The 23,872-nt window shown below is 34.3% G+C and overlaps 1 protein-coding gene across 2 annotated transcripts in view; it reads left to right on the top strand.

Moving 5' to 3' along the window:
• The first annotated feature begins 6,677 nt into the window (after positions 1-6,677).
• Positions 6,678-23,872, top strand: part of LOC100253666 (valine--tRNA ligase, chloroplastic/mitochondrial 2) — a 75,706-nt gene continuing 58,511 nt past the window's right edge. Inside the window, exons 1-9 of one of the 2 annotated variants that reach the window (XM_010662006.3) lie at positions 6,678-7,010; positions 7,323-7,407; positions 7,691-7,817; positions 8,428-8,511; positions 11,637-11,731; positions 13,652-13,743; positions 14,017-14,070; positions 21,190-21,242; positions 21,343-21,410. In XM_010662006.3, coding sequence (XP_010660308.1) covers positions 6,884-7,010; positions 7,323-7,407; positions 7,691-7,817; positions 8,428-8,511; positions 11,637-11,731; positions 13,652-13,743; positions 14,017-14,070; positions 21,190-21,242; positions 21,343-21,410 — 785 coding nt within the window. In that variant the 5' untranslated portion in view covers positions 6,678-6,883. Of the gene's footprint in view, positions 7,011-7,322; positions 7,408-7,690; positions 7,818-8,427; positions 8,512-11,636; positions 11,732-13,651; positions 13,744-14,016; positions 14,071-21,189; positions 21,243-21,342; positions 21,411-23,872 lie in introns of those variants that run through there. The other variant, XM_019225095.2, reaches the window with a different exon arrangement.

Raw genomic sequence — 23,872 nt, 5'->3', positions numbered from 1 at the left:
TGTTAGGACGATATCAGAGTAACCCAGGTAAGGACCACTAGAAAGCTGCAAAGAAAGTGATGAGATATCTTCAAGGAACCAAAAATTACAAGCTTATGTACAGACGGACAAGCAATTTAGAGGTTGTTGGCTACTCAGATTCAGACTTTGCTGGTTGTGTTGATTCACGTAAATCAACATCTGGATACATTTTTATATTGGTCGGTGGAGCTATATCTTGGAGGAGCGTTAAGTAGACCATGACTGCTACTTCTACTATGGAAGCTGAGTTCATATCTTGTTTTGAGGCTACTTCACATGGTGTATGGCTTAAGAGTTTCATTTCCGGGCTTAGAGTTATGGATTCAATATCTAGGCCATTGAGTATATATTGCGACAATTCAGCTGCAGTCTTTATGGCAAAGAACAATAAAAGTGGAAGTCGAAGCAAACACATCGACATTAAGTATCTAGCCATAAGAGAATGTGTTAAAGAAAAGAAAGTGGTTATTGAGGACATTAGCACTGAATTGATGATCGCTGATCCTTTGACTAAGGGCATGCCACCATTGAAATTCAAGGATCATGTAGTGAACATGGGACTTAGTTCCTTTATGTAGTTTCTATTGTATAAACTCTTATTATGATGTTTTCTCATATTGATGCACACTTTTTATTTAATTTTGAGAAAATTCAACTTCATTGGACCAAGAATGAACATAGGGTTTATTCATTAAGTAATATTGCCACATAAAGTATAATGTTAAGAAATGAGTACACTGTAATACATGGAAGGTAACACTCGTTAAATAGAGGACTTATCGTCATGATTCATGTATTTGTTACTTAATGGGACAATTGATGGACTGAATTAGGACATTAGGTTAAAGGTGTGGACCAAGTGGGAGAATGTAAGCTGAATACACGTTCTCACTTCATGATGTGGTCCAACACTTTGACCACGTCCTCTACCATCTCACTTCCGCTGCGGTTAAGGAGCCAACAACTGCTCAACGTGGTGGCAAGAACAACGTGGTATGATGGAAGCCACGGATATAAAGATTTTAAAAGGAAAAATGGTCCCGAACTCGTCTGCTATTATCTTCAGAAACACCATCTAAACAAAGGGAGATTAGAGTTTGGAAATCAAGTTTTTGAAACTGACTACAATGACCGGAGGTAAGTAGACTATTCTTAGTCTTTTTCAGTTTTGATTCATATTACAAATCCATTGGAATCATATATATATATAGCATGTAAACAACTTACAAAAACAGGCATCCACATATCAATAAAAAGCAAAACAAGCATCCATACATCAACAATAAGCATGGTACGACTATAAAAATGGAGAACCTAAGGTGTGAGAAAGTTAAACTTGAACGATCTCCTTTGAGCAAAATGTTGTCTGGTTTATCACAAGCCACCATCCTCTTCCTCTATTTCCTTCCGTAAAGACCTTCCTCCGACAAGCTTACTCTCTCAAAAATAGAATGAGCTCACCCCCTTATCCCCTTCTACAAGCTTCATACTTAAAACCTCTCCTCACTTGCAAGCTTTACTCTTTGGTTCTTCTTTTCAAGCTCAACTCTCAAAATCCCTCCGTAACTCCAAAAAAAAAAACCTCTTTTTTCTTTTCTAGATAAATCCCTCTTCCCCAAGCCATCTCCGTGCCTCTCTGAAACCAACCACATTTTTCTCCATTGTTCTCTCTTCAAAGTAATTAAAGCAAATGGAAAGACATGTTTCGCTCCAAAAATGAAATAGTTTCAAACAAAGATAAAACTTTTAGGACATGAAATTTATCAATGTAAAACAAGACAGATTCAAAGGTCAACATATTTTGTTGACAAGTTTCCTAATGAAATAAAAGATAAAAAACAATTGCAAAGATTTCTAGGTTGTTTAAATTATGTTTCTGATTATTTCAAAATTTTGTGAATCATTTGTGAACCTTTATACAAAAGACTTAGAAAAAATGCACTTGCATGGATTGAGAATCATACTAATTTAGTCAAAGAAATTAAACAAAGAGTCAAAAATCTACCATGCATTAACATCCCTCATTCCAATGCATTGCTCATTGTAGAATCAGATGCATCTAATTTAGGCTATGGAGGCATATTAAAGCAAGAATATAACAATCAAGTGCATATAATTAGATATAATTCAGTGATCTAGTTGGGTGCTCAAATAAACTATTCAACTGTTAAAAAATAAGTTTTATTAATAGTTTTATGTATTTCAAAATTTCAAAGTGATTTGATAAATAAAAAATTTATTTTAAAAATTGATTGCAAAGTTGCAAAAGACATTTTACAAAACGATGTTAAAAATCTAATTTCAACACAAATTTTTGCAAAATGACAAGCTTTACTTTCAAATTTTGATTTTGAAATTGAATTTATCAAGTGAGAGTTGAATTCCATTCCTGACTTCCTTATCCGGGAGTTTTCAGGGTGAGGATCCTTCTCTATCCTAATTGGTACTCCCGTTAGGCTCCAACTTTCTTCATCATCCAAGAAAACCAAAGCTTCATATGCAATGATTTCATATTTTCCAAATATTCGTCCTATTTTTCTAATACAAACATCAAATTCCTTTCAAGTCCCGAGTCCAGATTTTCCTCATCTTCAACCTTCAAAAAGTTTTATTCAAGTTTCTAAATCAACCTCTAAAAGTATTTTTGTTTAGAGTCAATCCAGCTCTAGCACTATTTCAACACTACCTTCTCTTTCTTCTTTTTCAACTAGTCAGTATGTCAAAAAACTTAAAACATTAGAAATTGCTTTCATTGAACCTGAGTTCGATTTTGAAGAAGTTCCCAAAATCCTTCCTTACATTTTTCCTCAATGAGTCAATTTTAATTCAAATGATCATTTGAAAACTCATCAATTTTATGAGTTTATCTTAGTTAATATTAATTCAATCGAAATTACTCGTAATACTGATAAAAACAATCCTTAGAGGATTGCATTCTCCAAATGTCAAATTCTTAGAGTCTTAACCCTAATTGATTGGAATCAAAAGCCCTTTACTTGCAAAGCTTTTAGTCAACCTTTCCATCCCATGAGCTACAACTACATAGACTACATGAATGTCTAGTATAACATTTTATATCTACAAAGTTATCAGCATTCATGGTTTATTCAATTTTCAAGAGGCTGCAACACCCAATTTCCAGCTTGGTTTAAAAAATAGTAGACTTTCTTTGGTCTACTAGACTCCATATTTCCTCCTGAAATTAAAGAAAAATTCAACTTCTATAAAAGCAAGACTTCATCTCAATCTATCACTCAACCTAGACTCCTGACGTTTTGTTCCAGATTAAGAATTTCATGGATTCTTAAATGGAATATTATCAAGAAGCAAAAGAAACTTCCTCATTTTTCATTATCTCTCTCTAGAGAATTCAACATCAAATGGTGGGACAAATTCAATCACAAGTTTGTGTGTCAACAAAATATTTTGCAAATAATTTCAAGGCCAAAATCTTCAAATTCAAAAGATTCAGCAAACTCTTCTCAAGAGCCAACTCAAACAGAATTCCTAACTCTGAAAAGCAAATGTCAAGCTTCATTAGTAGTTGTTACAAATTTAGAACAATATCTTCAAGGACTTATTCAAACTCTCAAATAGTTTGGTGATAATCAAGATAATGAAGAAACTGAAGATATAGCTTTATTAGATGATTCATATGTAGACCCCGAGTTCATCCTGTATGGTGGACCTATAGGTCAATCTCAATAAAATATTTCGAGAATCTTTTGTATAACTGTATATTTGTACATTTGCCTCCTTGTATTTATCTAGTAAAAAAAAATGTAAAAGAAAGAAAGAAGAATGCGTGAAAGACGCGCAAGAAAGAAAGAAAAATAAATAAATAAATAAATATTCAAATAGTAGTGAATAGCGTTCAATAGTGTCAAATAGTAAAAGTTGTCTTTCATTTAGCAACTTTGATTTTCAAAAAGCACGTGAGGAAACATGGCCTTCTTACCTGCAATCCCCTCACAATATTTAATTTCTTCATCTGAAGCATGGAAGAAAGAGGTCAACTGTCTTTTGCAATTATCTTCGAATTCAATTCTACTTCAAATCTGCAGATTTCATCAAGACTCACATCTACCCACTTCCTTTATAAATAAATATGCAAGCTTCATCACAAGGTAGAGGCACAAGAGCGAGCAACTAGTGTTCTCCAAAATTATCTTCTCAACTTTTGTATTCTCTCATTTCAAAAATCTCTTCCTTTGTATTCATTTGCTGTCAACAAGGCAGTTTGTAATAAAAACTTTCTTATAATCAAGGTATAATTTTCAATAAAAAAATTTTATTTTGAGATCAATTTCTTTGTTCTTATGTTCAATTTTTGTTATAAATTAGATAGAATTAGACATTAAATATTTATGTTTTTCTGCTTGAGTTCATAGACAGAATTAATCTTTTGTGTGCATGAACTGTTGTATGTCTTGGGTGTGAATGGTATCAGAGCCACGTTCTGCTTAAGAACTGAGTGGTATTATGAATTGAAACAATCTTTAATCACCAATTTAGTCCTAACTTAGTTTGAATTGAATTTCCTATGAACGGCTTGGTGAGCCTAAATAGCGGTGTTTAAGGGCAGAAGGAGCGTAAGTCCCATGTTGATCCGCTTGTGGTGGTCCTTGTTTAGGAAATTATTTGAATTGATTAAGGATAAGATTGTGATTATTTTCTGTGACAATGAGTAATATTATAAAGAAATTAAGTAGATTTAGTTCTTCCAAATCTCTTAGGTCTAATGATAGTTCTGCATCCTCAATTGATAATTCTGCACAAACATCACTTACTCAAAATATTGTTAATAATCAAGAAATAAATATAGCACAAATAGAGAATCAATTACATAATTGGTCAATTCCACACATGAAAATTAATACAATATATCGACAAGGAAATTTTGAATTTAGTTAAAATTATTCAATTAAAACTAAAGAAAAAACTATTTCTCCTAATCAAAATTTGGAAAGTCTTCAATTATTAAGTCAAAACACTATTAATCATCATAGAAAGAAATTTAATTATATTCATATAGGATTAGTTGAAGTTGCAATAAAACCCTTATTTCGCTTAGGATTAGATACTCTTGTGTTTGTATGCCTAAGAGACGCTAAGTCAACAAAATTTACTGATTCTGTCCTTAGCATGATTGATTCAAATCCTACAAATGGTTCTATTTATTTTACAGAAATATTTAATATCTAATTTTGTCTAATTTATAGCAAAAAATTGAACATAAGAACAAAGAAATTGATCTCAAAATAAAACTTTTTTATTGAAAATTATACATTGATTACAAAAGAGTTTTGATTATAGATTAGCTTGTTGATAACAAATAAATACAAAGGAAGATATTTTTGAAAGGAGAGAATACAAAAGCTAGGAAGAGAGTTTTGGAGAACACTAGTTGCTCACTCTTGTGCTTTTGCCTTGTGATGAAAATTGCATCTCCATTTATAGAGGAAGTGGGTAGACATGAGTCTTGATCAAATTCGCGGATTTGAAGTAGAATTGAATCCGAAAATAATTGTAGAAGACAATTGACCTTTTTTTTCATGCTTTAGATGAAGAAATTAAATCTTGTTATGGGGCTACAAGTAAGAAGACCACGTTTCTTCATGTGATTTTTGAAAATCAAAGTTGCTAAATGAAAGACAATTTTTAATGTTTGATCATTATTTGAATACTATTTGATACTATTGAATACTATTCACTTCTATTGGACTATTTATTTATTTAAATTTAAAAGCGTTCTTATCTTTATCATCTTTCGATGCGGGATAAGTTTTAAAAAATCATGTGACAACCTTTTTTTTTCCGTCCGTCTGGTGAGATGAGCTCTGCCTTGAAACCTCTTGCACTTACATCAACTCAAAAACTCTTATCTTTTTATCATCTTATGTGGGATGTGTTTTAAAAAATATATGTGACAACTAGTTGGGAAAGGGGGATTTGAATCCATGGACATTTGGTTCACATGTTCAGGCTAAGACCACTTCACTATTGATTATTTTTTTAAAATTACAAACTAAAAGTAAATTAACATAATTTTTTTAATTTTTTTAATATAAGCAAAATAATGTAATATAAATAAAATAAATTATAAATCAAAGATTTTTATTCTATTTTAATATATATTTCTTCACATTTGAATATTATACAAATTTTATTTATAAAATTTAAAATATTAGTATATTTATATTTAAGTTTGATAATATCAAAGATGAAAAATAAATATTATTAATTTTAATTTATATATATATATATTATAAAATTTTATAATTTATTTTTAATATATAAATTATATATTTATCATGTTACCGATTAACCACCAATTCAACTAATTGATAACTTTTCCGTTGGATTATAAAAACATTGGATGTGATTTTTTTTTTCCAGGTAAATGCCTCTGCCAGATTATTTGTACATGTCAACATGGTTGACACTTATCATACCAACATTAATCTTAAATTTTTGTATTTATTAAAAAAAAAATCTTAAACTTTTGTATTATTTACGGTTGTGAATTCATACAACAGAGATTAAATTTTTGTATTTATTAAAATAAAAAAACTTAAACTTTTTATATTATTTACGGTTGTGCCATCATACAACAAAGAGATATTTAAAGAAAGGGGATGAGAATTCGGTAAATATTTGAAGAATAGAAGGATGACAGACGTTTTCGAAAGTGACCCTTTTGAACAAATGCCCCGTTGATAGACGAGAAGTGGGGTAGGGCAACTCAGACGGATGTTGGGCGTTGGCGGTCCAGCAATACGTGATCCGTTAAGGTGAAAGAGCGGGAAGCTGCTCTCAGTGTGTCTGAGACTCTGAAGCCCCCTGTTAGGGTTAACGCCAAATGGCCTTCTCAACGCCATCCCTCTTATCTTCCTGCTCTGCTTATAGACTTAATCCTCTTCTCTTCTCTCATCGCCGTCTCAGAATTAGGCTTTCTCATTCTCACTTGAAACCTAGATTTTTTGCTGGTATCCTCTCTCTCTCTCATATACGTTTGGTTGCTAAGAATTTGCCCCAAAATGGCGAACAAAATTTAATTTTTTAAACTTTCCGAGAAAACAAACGATAATAAATTTAAGTCAACATCACTGGCACATTTTCATTCTAAAAATGATGGTGTTGCAAAATACAAGGTTTCAATTTCCTTTCATTTCTTTTCTCCAATTCTTGTGCAACCAAACTGGGCCTCAGTTCAAGGATTCTTTGGAGATTACGCTTGTTTCTGAAATATCTATAACCCATTGGATGTTGAGAATTTGTTATTTCTCGTTACCTTTCAGTTGCTGCAAGAGAGAATGACGTCTTTACTTCACCAGAGACAGCAAAGCCCTTTGATTTTACTTCAGAAGAAAGGATATATAATTGGTATTTCATTTCTCGATAGCTGTTGCTTATATTTTTCATTTGTTTATTTTTTTTTTTATTTGTGTGGGTTTGTATTTGCGTCATTTGATGAAAGTGATGATCATGCTAATTCTGTTAGCCTCAAATGTAGGTTTATATTTTATACTTCCTTTTATTTTTCACGGTGATTCTATTTTTTACTGGTGGATGGCTTGCTTTTCATAGTGCTTCTGAGGGTATATGTTTATTTATTTATGTGATCTCAGGGATTGTTTTGCATTAATGTATAATTCTTGGATGTTAGGTGGGACTCTCAAGGATATTTTAAGCCAAATTTGGACCGGGGAAGTGATCCTTTTGTTATTTCGATGCCTCCTCCTAATGTTACTGGTTCACTGCACATGGGGCATGCGATGTTTGTGACTCTGGAGGTTGTGGAAATGGTTTCTGAGCACCTGATAAATGAGTTGATGTTTTTACTTTATTGCCATGCTACTGCATCTACATCTGAACTACTTGCTTTGGCACTGTGGCTACTTCTCAAATGTTTGGATATTTCCTTGATTATCTTGCAATGTTCTAGATATTTTAGTGAACTGGATCAAGTACCATACTTTTAATTTGATGCTTTTCTCATGCATTTGTTCTCCATGATACATGCTAATAGCATCTTTATTGGCTGATGTATCAGTGAGTTGTGCGTATGTTCAAATTTTGCTACATTTGAAAGCTCAAGAATAACTGATTCGTGGATTTTTAATTTTTCTTCTACATTAAGAATCAAGCATATAATGGTTTAAATCATTATTTAAATGATGGTTTAAATAATGTTGAAATTACATATTAAGTTCTTAAATTCTTCTCTTGACATTTCATGGCATTATGTTTAGTAGCTTAATCATTAGATAGTTTCTTGCTTGATATGTTGAATGTTCTAACTAAGGCCTTGAAATGTTCTACATAATCATTTCTTGGCATTCTATTTTACTAGTTTCAGTGATGCTGTGCCCCTTTATATGTTTTTGTGATTTACTTTGATAGGATATCATGGTTAGATACCATCGGATGAAGGGAAGACCTACACTCTGGATTCCCGGGACTGATCATGCTGGTATTGCGACTCAGGTTTGTTCCTCACCGAAATGCTATATTTCATATCACTGTTGCTCTATTTTAGGTTGCAATACCCAAGAACTTTCCATCTTTCTTAATCCTCCATCAACCATATTGGTAGGGCAATTTTTTCTTTGTATTTCTCTGAGGGGATGTCTGGAACGCTAGAATAAAGAATGGTAATGGGAAATCCTGTCCATTTCCCATTTATCACTGCATTGGTATAGTTATTAGAAATGAGAATAAGAATCAAAGGAAGCCAAAATCCCCTCTTATAATGATTTTGATTCCTCTCTTCTCTATGGTATTGTGATTCACCTCCATTCCCAATTCTTTTTTATTTTTTATTTTATTTTTTTATAGACAAAAGCTTGTATTAAGAAGCACAAAAAAAGAAAAAAAAGAAAAAAGGGGGAGGGGGTTGCACTCAACGTATACAGGCAATATACAAAAAAAAAAACAACCCAAGCACCAAAAAAGAAAGAAGAAACCTAGAAAAGAGCGAGACTAGCCACAATAAAGAGACTCTAGAAACTTCAGATGAGAGAGGATCTCCAAATCCAGCAACTGTTTAGACCACTCCACAAGGGATCTGAAAAAGAGAACCCTCAGCCTTTGGTCCGACAATTATTCATCTTTGAAGATCCTTCGGTTGCGCTCTCCCCAAATACACCAAAATAAGCAAATCGAAGCCAGCTGCCAAACTACTCTTTTCTTCTTCCCTAGTCCCTTGAATTTCTATTATAGGAGAAAATTTCTCATTGAAGCCGGGAATACCCAAACCAAACCAAAAGTTGTTAACAACAATGTCCAAAGTTGTTTTGTCCTATCACGATGAATTAAAATATGATCAGTTGACTCTTCACTATCTTTACAAATACTACATCTATTAACCAAGGGCCATCCCCTCTTCATCAACATATCTACCGTTAATATCTTCCCCCACATTGCTTCCCAAGCAAAAAAATGAGTTTTGAGAGGAGTGCCTGATCCCCAAACCTCTTTAGCTGGAAATAAAAGATTGTTCTCAGCCCTTAGAGAAATATAATAAGACTTGATACTATACTTTCCCTTCCCATCATTTTTCCAATTTTAAGTGTCCTCCTCTTCTCACACTTTTGAAGAAGAGATGTGTTCCAAATAACGAGACACCTCCTCTAGCTCCCAATCTTGGAAGGGTCTACTAAAAGAAACCTCCTAACATCCACCTCTACCCCCTCCCCTTCCCCATAAATCTGCCACTGTTGCATTCTTGTGGGATGAAAGCTTGAAAAGAGTGGGGTAAACATCCTTCAACTTAATCTCCCCAACCTAACTATCCCACCAAAATCTTGTGCGTTTATTGTTTCCAATGCAGATTGGTTCTAAGAGTGAAATTTTCCCAGCCTTTTCTAATGTCTTTCCAAAGACTTAGCCCATAAGAATTCCTCACCTCTCTAGTGGTCCAACCCCCCTCCACCTCCCCAAATTTTCCAAGAATGACTTTTCTCCAATGACTTTCCCTCTCAAGGGAACATCTCCATAACCATTTGCCTAACAAGGCTTGATTAAGACCCTCCAAGTGCCTTAGCCCCAATCCTCCATGTTTCTTATCCTTACAAATCTCTGCCCAATTTACCAAGTGAAACTTCCTCCTCTCTTCCATCTTCCCCCACAAAAAGTTCATTTGAATTCTCTCTAATTTGGTTATCACTTTCTTAGGAATTATAGAGAGCAACATTGATGAGGATGAATCTCCAAGATATATATCAAGAAAGGGAATTAGTATTAGTTGCAATTAAAATAGGATTAATATTACTTGGAATTAAATTAGGATTGGTATTTGTTGGAGTCTAATTAGGATTAGTTAGTTGAGTTATAATATAATTAGAGTTTGAGTTATGATAGGTTATTAGAGTCCTAGTAGACTTTGGATGTTATAATTAGAATTAGAATCATAATAGGTTATTAGAGTCCTAGCAAACTTTGGATTTCTTAGAGAAGCCTATAAATAGACTAATCAATGTAAATCAAAGGGATGATTGATATTAATAATATTATGTTTTCTTTCATTGCAAGGTTGTAACCCTTAATGGTGAGACTCCATTGATTTTCTTCTAGGTGACTCTTAGAAAGCTTTAGTGAGACTCTAAGGTTTTCGATCTTTTCTTCGTTGTTTTTTTTTCTCTCTTTATTTCTTATCTTATATTTTTCTCTACTATAAAACTTATTCCTTGTTCCTCTTCTTACACCCTAAAAATAAAACCCTAGCCCACCTACCCTTGAGTGTAGGCAACCATCCTAGGATTGTCCTATATTAGACATAAAATAGATCGGGAGGCTTGAGAGAGTACTTTTTATAAGGACAAGTCTTCCTCCTTTGGATAGATACTGTTTTTTCCATGTAGGCAATTTCCTCTTGAATCTCTCCTCTATTACATTCCAAACACCAATTGATCTATGTGGGGCTCCAAGGGGTAAACCTAGATAAGAAGTAGGAAATCTCCTCACTTTGCATCCAAATAGGACAATAGCTCTGTCCACATCCTCCATGCCCCCTATTGGAATGATTTCACTTTTTTGCAAATTTATCAAGTCCTGAAACCAACTCGAAACAAGTGACAATCCACTTTCAATATTCCAGTTGATCTTCATCATCCTCACAAAAGAGGAGAGTATCGTTTGCGAGTAATAAATGAGAAACTTGAACCCTTTCTTCCCCTCTACCTTCTATCTTAACACCCTTAATAAAACCTCCCTCCTTAGCCTTAGCAATTAATCTGCTGAAAGCTTCCATAATAAAAACAAACAGTGAAGGTGAGAGTGGGTCCCTCTACCTCAGCCCCCAATTCTATTATCACATGCCAAATGCACTGAAAGAGTCAATGCCTCTTCAACTTCCACAATTTTTGCTACAATGTTATGATCCAGTATCAGATTTCATTGTGTTTTGTTTTACACCAAAACTTCTGAGGTGGTGCGTGTTCTTTGTTCTTTGTTCTTTCTTTATTAATACATGAAGCTGAATGTATTATGTATGTTTATGGTAAGTTTAACCCATTTTTCTTTTCAGGTGGTATTTCATATTCCAAATTCTCTTGTTTGCATTAATTTTTATTTTTAATCATTTACATTTATTTATTTATTTATTTGCTCAGTTGGTTGTGGAAAGAATGCTTGCATCTGAAGGAATAAAAAGGGCTGAATTGAGTAGAGATGAGTTCACAAAGCGAGTTTGGGAGTGGAAAGAGAAGTATATCTTGCTGTCCCTCCCCATTTGATCTTCTTTATGCTATTTATGGTTTTCAATTGATTATTCCTATCACCTGTTACATAGCATTATGTTGCACCATGCATCTCTCTCTCTCATCCATTCCTCCCTCCTTCTCTCTCTGTTTGTTTGTTGTTCCTAGCAGTCATTATGTGTTATAAAAGCCCAAAAGTCCCATACGAGGATGTGCTTATATGTATTTTTGTGTGTTGGTTTATAAACGCATGTTAGAAATGTTCTTGTTGATAGATAAAATGGACAAAAAGTTTAAAGGGCCTACCTAACAGGATGTGAAGGAGAGTAAAATAGTTTAAATAACATCTTGAAGTTCAGAAAAAAATTGTTCCTCTTTCTTTGAAGTTTAGGATTACAACATATATATACAAGACTACTCTTGAGTACATGCAAAAGGAAAAAAAATAAAAAGATGCAGCTTTGCAAACAATCACTATCCTGAAAATAGAAAAAGTAAAAACTAAATTAGAAACATTGACTCAGCTGATTCTATCCCTTAATTTACTCTACTAAATCAAATCACAATGTTCCATTTACAACACTAAATAAACTCTCCCACATATTTTATGATTTTCGACACATCTATTAGAAGAAAATATTGGAAGTAGAACACTGAAGTATTTGCACAATATTTTATTGATTTTCCATGGCTAATTGAAATCCCAAACAATTCCTTCCACCCTTTCTTTCTTCATCGACTCTTTATTGTGGTAAGATAGGATCTTAAGATCTTTTGAACTTGTTCAATTTTATGTAAGACAAGTACTAAACTTCAAAAGATTTTCGAAGGTTGTGAAACTATTTGATAGTTCTCGAAATAATTATGAGTCATTAGCAAGCTTGTGGCAAGTTGTATGTCATGGATGGGAGGAAGTTCATTAGGCAATTATGCAGGCCTCAAGTTAGAAAAATCATCAAGGATATTCTGTACTCCTATTGGATATTCCTTATCTTTCTCTTTAAATTCATCCACTTCCTGTGCCATTAAAGCAAAAATAAGTTTAGTTTTTGTGCTCTCCATTTCACATTGACACATGGTAAATACCTTTTTTGGTTGTGTCTCATTCGGCTTCTTAACGGGTGGAACTTTTTTCATTGGACAAAGGATCTTCTTATGCTCATTGTGTATGAGAGTATATGTATTTTCATAGCCATCATGCTGAACCTTTCTATAAAAAAGCCAAGGTCTTCCAAACAAAATGTGACTCACTTTTGTTGGTAAGACCTCACACCATACAAACTCTTCAAAGTGCTTACCAAAAAGGAATGTGACCAAGCAATGGTAACTTACTCGAATGGAGGTGTTGTTAACCCATGCTACTTGGAATAGATTTGGATGTTTCTTTGTTTTAAGGTTTATCTTCTCAACAAGCTCTTGCTAAGCTATATTTAAACTGCTAAATCCATCAACAACCATGGTACATAAGCTTCCTTGACAAGAGATACGTGTGTGGAAAATGCTATGCCACCGATCTTCTTCTCTTTTCACCTTTGGGATGGCTAACAAATGTCATATTACAAGACTATGGCCTTATGTCATACCATTATAGTAATTACATTCTTCACTAAGTTCATCTTCATTGTGGGTCTCCTCTTCTTTGGATAATTTTCCAATTCAAATTCTGGTTCTTCAACACAAAAGTGTAAACTTTTGTTTAGACACACAAAAATATAATGACCATGCCCACCACCCTTCACAGGCTATTAATTCATTAGATGAGTTTCCAGATACAACAGTTACTTTTTCTCCTAACCAATGTATCATATTGTTGTAGAATATCCAATGTTTAAGCTTGATATGCTCACATTAGATGGAAAATTTGAGTTACTGAAGTTGTCCTATTACTCTCCCTATCTGGATTTTTTATTTGATGTTTTATTTTTTAGGTACGGTGGAACCATTACAAATCAGATTAAGAGACTCGGGGCTTCCTGTGATTGGACAAGGGAACACTTTACCCTTGATGAGCAGCTAAGTCGTAAGATAGTTTTCTAACCAGTAAAACTCCAACCAATTTAAAAAGTTTGTGAGATGGTTTGGATTGTCTTCATATATTTGGTAGAAGGATAGCATATGAGGTCTAATTGTTAAGTTTTATACAACATGGATGTGAAGCTTGATTTTGTTGTTTGTCAAATTATTTGTTAAACTTGTACCGTGGTTTTTATATGCTTCTGAAACTGTCTATTAAAAGTTTAATAATTTAACACCTTGTAATATGTTCTGAGACTATGATTTTTAATTGTTGCAGGGGCTGTAATTGAGGCCTTTGTTAGGCTTCATGAGAGAGGCTTAATTTATCAAGGTATAATCTAAATTACTTTACCAAATATTTTGATGGTTCTAGCTCAATAGCAACTTTTTTTTTTTGATACCTAACTTGAGAATTTTAAGGTAGATTTTTGAGTTTGTGAACACCGTTATCCACAAACTAGGTTATTTGTTGACTAGATGTTTTCAAATAAATAATTGATTTGTTTAACATTATATCATGTGGTTTAACTATAAATTGTACCATCAAGGGGTTTCTAGGCAATGTAGCTGATACTTGGTTTATTTAAAATATAAGAAGTTAAACATAAGGGTTTCAAGAAACATCTGCCAGTTGCTGGAGAAAGCTACATTCAATGCCTGCAACTATTTGGGTCTGTTTGTGTCAAAGTAGAACTTCAATCTTTCTTTCTATTGGACCATCGTGGATGTTCGACGGTTCACTTAGAGTGTCAGAAAAATTATTAATAGCCTCTTGTAATGGTAAGCAAGATGGTATTTCCTCTATGATACTGTTGCCAATTGTTTTCTTTGCTTTTCAGTTTGATACACAGATAAAGAATACCTTTGGTAATCGTAAGTGAAGTATGGTTTTTTCCAATTTCCTGCCACTAGAATTCTATATTTCTTCAAGAACTATGTTTGCTTGGATTCCTAACTTGATGCAGCGCAACAACACAGAGTGACAAAAGAATTTTGTTGTCAACAAAGAGGAGAGCTATATAATTGTTCCACAAAAAATAATAAGTTGATTGCTTGGGGCCACTCACTTAAGAGGGGACACTTGCTTACTCTCCTGAAAATGCACTCATGTCTCCGATGGAGGCTAAGAAAATTCAGCAGACACTCATTTCTCCTTTTCTTACAAAACTTAAATAGTTGGAGGAAAATGTTCAAAATTCAAAAGTTGGAAGTCAGCCTTTTTCTTCTTTTCTCTTTTCCAAGAAAAAGAAAAAAAAAAATGTTGGCTAGCTTTCATTAGTCACTAATGTCAACTTTCTTGTAGCTGTTTTGAGCTCACATTTTGTTGATCTCTGTTTACTTGAAACTTCATTATCCTAATGCTTCTTTTTCACTGAAAAACAATCTAATAGTAAGTCAGATTTATCCATGCTGCTACACTCAACTTCATGCAACAAATCCTTGGTCTGAGTTACTTTGGGTTGGCTACATGAATCCTTTCTGCCATATTGCTCCACTTAGGTCCCCAACTAAATAACTTCCAATTATCTCACTGCTTGAATCCATATTTGTTTTGCCCTCCCTCTTGCTTCTTTCTGCCTTAAACTTGAATCAAGTCACTCTTCTGCACATGGTGAATCATCATGGACCACTCTCGTATCTTGTCCTCAGTATATGTCATCTCTGGCTTCTTGGGAATGCATGCATTTCTATTCCATATTTTCTTGTATTGCCACCCATCCATTTTGACATCCTTCCCCCTGGCTGCTGCATCGCATAATCATGCTAAATAATAGATTGCATCACAAGTTGTCTCAAATTCATGTTTAACCATCTGAAAATCCACTATGATTCAATGTTGACCAATGTTGAAAATATTGATATTGGTGGAAATATTGTGACCAATTTTTTGGGATGGGAAGTTCGTTAAAATTTAAAAAGTTGAGGCAATTAAAAAAACAAATGAAAATGTTGGATGAAACTTTTTTTTTTTTTGTTGATCACAAACAATGATATATTAATTATATATAAAAAGAACATTAGAAGGATGAGGAGTCCTCCCCACAATTACAAAAACCTTATCAAAACATGATTGAACTTCTCCACTATACAAGGAGCCTATACAAGAAGGTTTAGACCACAAAACAATATACATTGATGTCATCTCCACAAGTCCTAACTAAGCTCCTCTCAATGTTGTCCTAACACTTTTGATCTATACACCGAATGCCAATTAGGCTGAATAACATTGAAAGGAATGGCTTTGAAAGCATTAGTGCAAGAGGCTCAGAAAGAGGAATAGAAATGAAGTAAATCCCATGTCTTTAGTATCCTCCATTTATCTAAAAAAATTCTAGCATCTCTCTCGTTGCATAATACAAAGCAATGTGAGACAAACAATTTGCCAAATAGTCTTGCCTCTAATGGAGCTTCTCAAACCACCTATACATGAAATGATCATTGTATCACATATAATCTTGGATGGGACACAATCAATCCTAACTTGTCTGACAACACTGAGAGGAATGCCTTTCAAAGTAATGGTGTAAGAGCCTCAAAAAGAGGAATGAAAGTGAAGCAAATCACACATATTTAGCATTTCCATTTATCCTAAATCTTTTTAACATCTCTCTTATTTCACAGTCTAAAGCAATGTGAGAATCAATTTGCCAAAGGGTGTTGCCTTAATGGAGCTTTCTAAATGCTTATATGAAATGATCATCATGTTGCATATATTCTTGGTTAGGACCCAAATCAATCCTAGCTTGTCTGAATAGACTGTGCCAAAACCCTAAAGTTATTAGACAATGATTAGGCTCTCACATATGGGGCAGATGGAGACAAGTGCACATGACTCATGAGTGAGGGTTGATATGATTGACTTTCAAGATTCTAATCTCCAAATTAGTGAGATTGCGATGGAAATTAAGATTCCAAGAAAAAGAAGAAGATTGGCTAAGAATAGCTCAAATGTTAGGATTATTAATTGTAACATTTCAAGAATATTTGTTATTTATTTTATTGGTTGTTTTAGATTTTCGTTATCATAAATTTTATTTATTTATTTACTAAGAAACAAAATATGTACTAAATGTAGGTAAAGAAGTATGTTAGAAGGATGAAGAATCCTCCCCATATTTACAAAAATTGATTAAAAAAAATGTAAGATTGAAGTCCTTCAGTATACTAAGGAGATATACATCGGTATAGTACCACATAAGGATATACAATATAAAACATCTCATTACTCCATGAGGGCTAACAAATCTCCTTCTACTTTTCTTGCTATCCAAACCCTTTTGATTTGTGCACTAAAACTAGTAGGGTTGACCAACATTAAGAGAAGTGTCCTTAAATGCTGTTGTGCAAGAGACCTAGAAAGAGAAATAGAAATGAATTAGATCCCATAGTGCCTTTGATGTCCACCACTTGTCCTAAAAATTCCTAGCATTTCTTTCCTACCACACTATCCAAATCAATGTGAGGTAAAAGGTTCGCTAAAGGAGCTTGCCTTCACTAGTGTTGCCCTATATAAGATGATCATCATGTCATATATACTTCTAAGAGGAGCCCAATCTAAACTGGCTAGTCTCATTAGTCTGTGTCATAGCCTTAAAGTCAATAAACAATGTAAAAAAAGATAATCAACTGTTTTTCCACTCTTCATGCACAAAATGCAATAGTTAGGACTAAGAGTTTTGTAAGGTCTTCTCAATTGTAGCAAGTCATTAGTGTTTACTTTCTTGTGTGCCACTAGTCAATTATAGGCCTTGACCTTAGATTCTATAAAAAATTAATTGGATTGAAAACAATTGGATTTGATAGATTGGACAAGATTAAGACAAAGGTACCATAAATAAGGCTAAAGAATTCTTTGTCTTCTTGTCTAGAGAAGGAAATTCGAAAGCTTGAATGTTTGGTGAATTACAATTGCTCTCCTCTCTCAATCAGGGGAAAGGGCCCCACAGTGGGGGTTTAATTGTCTCACTTTGAGGTCGCAGTCTTGTTTCCCTGATTGGATGATGGTTTGTAAGTTTAGAAGGGCTTTTAGGCAGCTTATTGTCATTCTTAGGGATTAGCTAGCTTTCTAAGGGTTTGGGTTTGGGTTTGGGTTTGTTGTTTGGGTGGTTTGTATTAGCCTTGCCCCTTTATTCTTTTGCTAGCCTTTAGGCCTTTTTTTTTTGTATACTGCATGTGTACTTGGCTGTGCCTTTTGCTAGCGCTTTTTTATATATTCTCCTATTTACCTATCAAAAAAAAAAAAAAAAAGCCGAAAGAAGATAAAAGGCCAAGCTTTTGCATTTGGGACGGATGGAAACAAGTATGCATGAGTTAGAGAGGATATAGGTCTTTCAAGGTCCTTTATCTCCAAGTTGGTGTGATTACGACGAAAATTGAGGTTCCAAAAAAAAAGGGTAAGAGATGTTAAGGAGATGAGATAGGAAGATTTCCAACTGTGACAACTCTAAAAAGACTTGGAAATTGTGAACATAAAGGTTGATTCCCCTATCATAAATCTTCCCCAAAACAAATTCTTTCCTCATTACCACCACAAAGCAAGTGTGCTTAGAAAAATCCTAAAAAATTTATGCAGGCTTTCCGAGGTCTCACCTGTTAGGTTATGTCCCATAAATGGAGAGAAAAATTTTCCCTAAGAAACCTTCGAAGCCACTTCCCTAAGGGGGCACAATTCCTTAGAAAAATCTTCCTAAACCCTAATTCGCCTTCCACCTTAGGCTTACACACTAGGTTTCAACTTATGAGATGATCTCTCTTACCCTTACCAACCCTTAACCATAGAAAATATTTTTGTAATTCACAATCTTTGAGTCCAGTGATGATGGAATCTTGAAAAGAGAGAGGAAATATCTAAGAATGTGAGACAAACATGATTAAATTAGAATTTATCTTTTCCTTAATGATAAAAAGGCTTTTTTCCATCCATTCAATCTCCAAGAGATTTTATCAATCATTGGATCCCGAAAAGCTCTTGCTTTTAGGTTCCCCCTAATGGTGGATCGAGGTAGGATAATGACCAATTAGAGACTTTGCAGTTAGGCATCAAAGCCAACCTACTGATTTGGTTCTGACTCATGTTTATATCAGGGAGAGTACTATTGTCTAAATTGATCTTAAGTCTCGATATGTGCTAAAAAACCAACAAGATTAGCTTGAGATTTTACAAATCTTCCATACCAACTCTTGAAGAAAAGATGATGCCATTTGCGAATTGCAAATGAGAAACTCTAGTCCTCCTACCCACTATTAATCCTTCCAGTAAACAATCTCCTATTCTCTCAACATCCTACTTGAAACAACAGTTTCAATAGTGAAAAGGAATATGACAAAAAGATCTCCTCCTTTTAAACCCTTGGTTGCTTAACTCATCCTTTGACATTTTCATTCACTAAGACCACAAAATTTTTTCCAAGACAAGTAACTCCTCATCCAAGACTTCTATCTTGTACTAAACCCTTTCCTTTCTAGAGCATGGTCTAGATGGGCCATTGGATCTCACTACCCATTTTCAATGAATTGAATTGTTGATGCATTAAGAAGGAACCATTGGATGGCTTCATTGATTTTTTTACCCATTTTATCCCAAAAATCCATAGAAGATGGCCAATAAATCAATAGCTTTCTATGACAAAGTAAGAAAATAATGGTTGTCTCATAAAAAATGATTATCCCAATTTTATTAGTGATTTTAATTGGTAGCCAGCCGATTCTTTTACAATGATTTGATACCCATCAATATTTTTTCCTTGATACCCAATGACTAATTTTTTGCTAAAATATTGGGATTTATATTCCATGTTGTTGATAGAATTGTTAAAGTTCCCTAGTAAAATGATTTTATTCTATGGATTGACAACCTTCTACCGTTCCGATTTTATGTCACTTTTTGCAATTGCAAGAAAGGTTAGCTTAGAGCTAGAAAAGATCTAAAGGGATCCCCTATGGTGGGTGGGGCTTTGGAGAAAAAGCTTCATCTAGTCAAGTGGTCAATAATTTGCACAAACAAGAGGGAGGGGGGATTGGGCTTTAGAAGGTTGTCAATCCTTATCAAAACGCTTCTAGGTAAATGGTGTGGGAGATTTGGATTAGAGAGGGATTCTTTTTGGGAGATGGTGATGAAAAGTAAATATGGTGAGGAAGTGAAAGGATGGTGCTCTAGAGTTGTTAGAGAAAGTTATGGAGTGGGAGTGTGAAAGACAATAAGAAGTGGGTGGAAGACCTTCAAAAGTAAGATCAGGTTTGTTGGGGGTGGAGGGGAATGGGTGGAGGGTGAAATTCTTGAAGGATAAGTGGTGCAGTGATTTGACCCTTAGGGACCTTGTTTTCTAAAGATGCTTGGGTAGCTGAGATATGAGATCAAGAAAGGGAAAGAGGATGTTGGAATCCTCAATTCTTGAGGCAATTCCATGATTAAGAGTTAGAGGGGGTGAAGACTTTTTTCAAGCAATTCGAATTGACGTCTATTGATAGGGAAATTGAAGATTACTTATCAAAAAAGAAAAAAAAAAGGGAAATTGAGGATAAAATGGTATAGAGGATCCAAAAAGTTTTTTATTTTTTATTTTTATTTTTTTTATAGTTAAATCTCTTTATTCCTCTTTGTCCATTGGAAGCATTGAGACCCTTCCATTCTGTCTTTGTTTGGAATTCTTGGACTTAGGTGAGAATCAGATTCTTCGCTTGGGAAGCCGCTTGGGGTAGGATATTAAATTTAGGCTAGCTTATAAGGAGAAGGTGTATGATTATGCAAAGATGCTATATGTGCAAAGAAAAAGAAGAAACGATGGATCATATCCTTTTTCACTACTTGAAAGCGGTAATATTTTGGGAATTGTTTTCACTCTATTTGGAATAGAGTGGGTATTACCCTCCTTAGTAAAGAATGATCTTTTGAGTTAGCATGAAACTTTTGTAGCGAGTAAGAGGAATAATGCTCAGATAAGTGCTCCCTTATGCCTTTTTTGGACCATAGGAAGGAGAAAAATAAGTGAGCATTTAAGAATACCAAAAAAACATATCAAATACTCAAACAATCCTTTATGTATAATTTTTTGGGAATGGGCTAAAGTGCACATATGAGTTGATTCATTGTTGATGTTTGACTTTATCGATTGATTAAGCTCCATGTAATGGTTGGGGGTTGTTTCTTATGTTCCCTTTTACCTAGTTATGTGGTGCCTTTGTATGCATTATGTATACTTCAGTGCGTTCTTTTGTTAGACGCCATTAATACAATGAATATTTACCTATTTAAAAAAAATGAATTGTTAAAGTCTGATAATGAAAATAATATTCAAGTTATTTTCTCTTTTTCCTTTCTTGGCGTTCCAGGTTATTTTTACAGCTAAGTCACATATTTCTCAAGCATAAGGTGTTTAAAAATAGTTCATTGTATCATTGATAATCTAGTTGTAGTTAGTGATCATGCGAAGTGACATTTTCTTCCTTTCAGGGTCTTACATGGTCAACTGGTCTCCTAATCTACAGACTGCAGTTTCAGATTTGGTATGTTGTATTTATAGGTCCTATTGTGGGTGCCACTGATTTGCTTCTTTTATGTTTTGAAATTTAGCATGTTACAAAAACCTTCTTTATGTGGTGTTAGGAAGTTGAATATTCTGAAGAACCTGGTACTCTCTATTATATTAAGTATCGCGTTGCTGGAGGTTCAAAGTAATTACTATACTATCATTTCCTACTCTTTGCACAAAAAGTATTCTTGATTTCCTTTTTACATATTTTGTTCAAAAGTTTCTTGTTGTTTTACTTGTAATTATGGTATTCTGAGATGTAACATGTCAAGTATGCAGGTGCATTATAGTGGCTTGGTAATTACTCTTGTCTGTTGTGGAATGCATAAAGCAATTTTGCTCATTTTATCTATATTTGGACAATTTACTTGTCCTTTTGCAAGAGTTACGATAACTGGAATTCTCCAAGGCATTAGAGACTATATGGGTTAAAAAAAGATGATCAAAGGATCAGTTTCTGCTTGAAGGTTGGGGACCAAGAATGTCAAAATTTCATTATAGTTAAATATGCTCCTACCAAATTAATGTAGTGCTTTGGATTCACTATTATTTATCAAAAAAAAAAAAAAAAAAAAAATTGGATTCACCATTTACTATGTTCAAGGCTCAAACTTTTGTAGGAAAAAAGAAGTTTTACAATTCAAGTTTCAAATATTAAGAAAAAGTATAAAATTGATAAAAATAAAATAAACTGTAAACCTAGAAAGGCAAAATGGGTATCAAGACCTGACTTTGTAATGTGGCTTTTCTTTCCGATTTTCCTTGTGGAAGGAAACAACTTTGCTAATGTTGCTTAACGACACTCTATGCACAAACTTATTTGCTTGAGCATTGTTATGGTTCCAATGTTAGAGTTCCTTAGTGTTGGATTCATTTAGGTCCTCCATATGGTTTCAGCCTCTTACCATCTTGGAGGTGAAGTCCTAGGAAACTTGGTTAAAAGAAGGGGACAAGAACAGTAAATTCCTTCATAAAATGGAAAATACTTAGAAAATGATGAATTTTTTAGCCAAGATTAAGGTAAATGGTAGCTGGCTTTTTGAGGAGGACGAGATAAAGGAGGGGGTAGCTTAGTCTTTTTGTAGCCTTTTATTTGATTTTGGTGATTTAAGACCAAGTATTGGTGGATTGTCATTGGGGGTTTGAGTAAAGAAAGGACTTTAAGAATAAGGGAGTTAGAGGAACTGTTAGTTAAGGAAGAGGTCCATTGGAGGCTTTAATCTAAGGTCAAGAGAATAAAAGAAGGAGATTGCAATTCTAAGTTCTTTCATAGAGTGGCCAATGGAAGGCGAAATAGGAAGTTCATTAAGTCATTGGTCTCTAAGGAGGGTTGACTCTAAGCAACATTGAAATTATTTTAGAGGAGATTGTAAATTTCTTTGGGAAACTCTACTCCTAATCCGTAGGTGCTTCTTGGAGGGTTGAAGGTTTAGATTGGGTCCCTATTTCTTGAGAGAGTGCGGCTTGGCTAGACAGACCCTTCTCTGAAGAGGAGGTATGCCTTGCAGTTTTCCAATTGAATAAGGAAAAGGCCCTTGGCCTAGATGGGTTCACTATTGCAGTGTATCAAGAGTGTTGGGATGTGATCAAAGAGGACCTTATGAGGGTGTTTCTAGAGTTCCACACTAATGAGATAATAAATCAAAGTACAAATGCTACTTTCATTGCTTTGGTGCCCAAGAAGGAAGGGGTTCAACCCAAAATAGAGATCTTGGATGAGGGGATGTTTGTCTTCAACAAGTTTTGCAATCCTTGTTAATGGAAATGCAAAGGGTTGGGTTAAGGCCATTAGAGGTTTGAGACAAGGAGACCCCTTTTCTCTTTTTCCTTTTACCTTAGTAGCAGATGTTCTAAGTAGGATGATAATCAGAGCAGAGGAAACTAGGTTAACTGAGGGTTTCATTGTGGGTAGGGATAGGACTAGAGTGTCTTTATTATAGTTTGCAGATGACACCATGTTCTTCTCTAAACCTCTCAGGAACATCTTCAAAACCTCAAGCTAAACCTTTTCGTTTTTGGGCAAGTATCGGGATTGAAAATCAATTTAGGAAAAAGCACCCTATTAGGTATTAATACAAGCCAGGTGTTGTTGTCTAGTTTGGCTTCGATCCTTGATTACAGAGTGGCCTTTGTCTTATTTGGGTTTTCCCTTAGGAGGGAACCCAAAGACAATTGGTTTTTGGGATCTGGTGGTTGAGAGAATATCGAGGAGGTTGGTGGAAAAAGGGTTTTTTTTTTTTTTTTTTGGGGGGGGGGGGATTAGTTTAATTTAGTCGAAGTCTGACTCACATTCCTCTCCCTCTTCAAGATCCCAGTATCAATAGCCTTAAAGATTGAGAAACTACAAAGGGATTTCCTTTGGTTTGGGGTGGGGGAAGAGAAGAAAGATCATCTTATCAAGTGGGATGTTGTTTGTAAGCTAAAGGAGTTAGGAGATTTGGGATTTGGGAAGACTTCCTTGGAAATAATACTCTCTTAGGGAAATGGCTTTGGAGGTTCCCTAGGGAAAGAAGTGGTCTTTGGCATCAGATCATTGCGAGTAATTATGGGATGCCAACATGGTGGTTAGATGGTCATACAGATGTCCTTGGAAGGCTATTGCAC

Source organism: Vitis vinifera, chromosome 14 (genome assembly GCF_030704535.1).
Source record: "Vitis vinifera cultivar Pinot Noir 40024 chromosome 14, ASM3070453v1".
NCBI classification, from domain to species: Eukaryota; Viridiplantae; Streptophyta; class Magnoliopsida; order Vitales; family Vitaceae; genus Vitis; species Vitis vinifera.
This window is presented reverse-complemented; position numbering and strand designations above follow the sequence as displayed.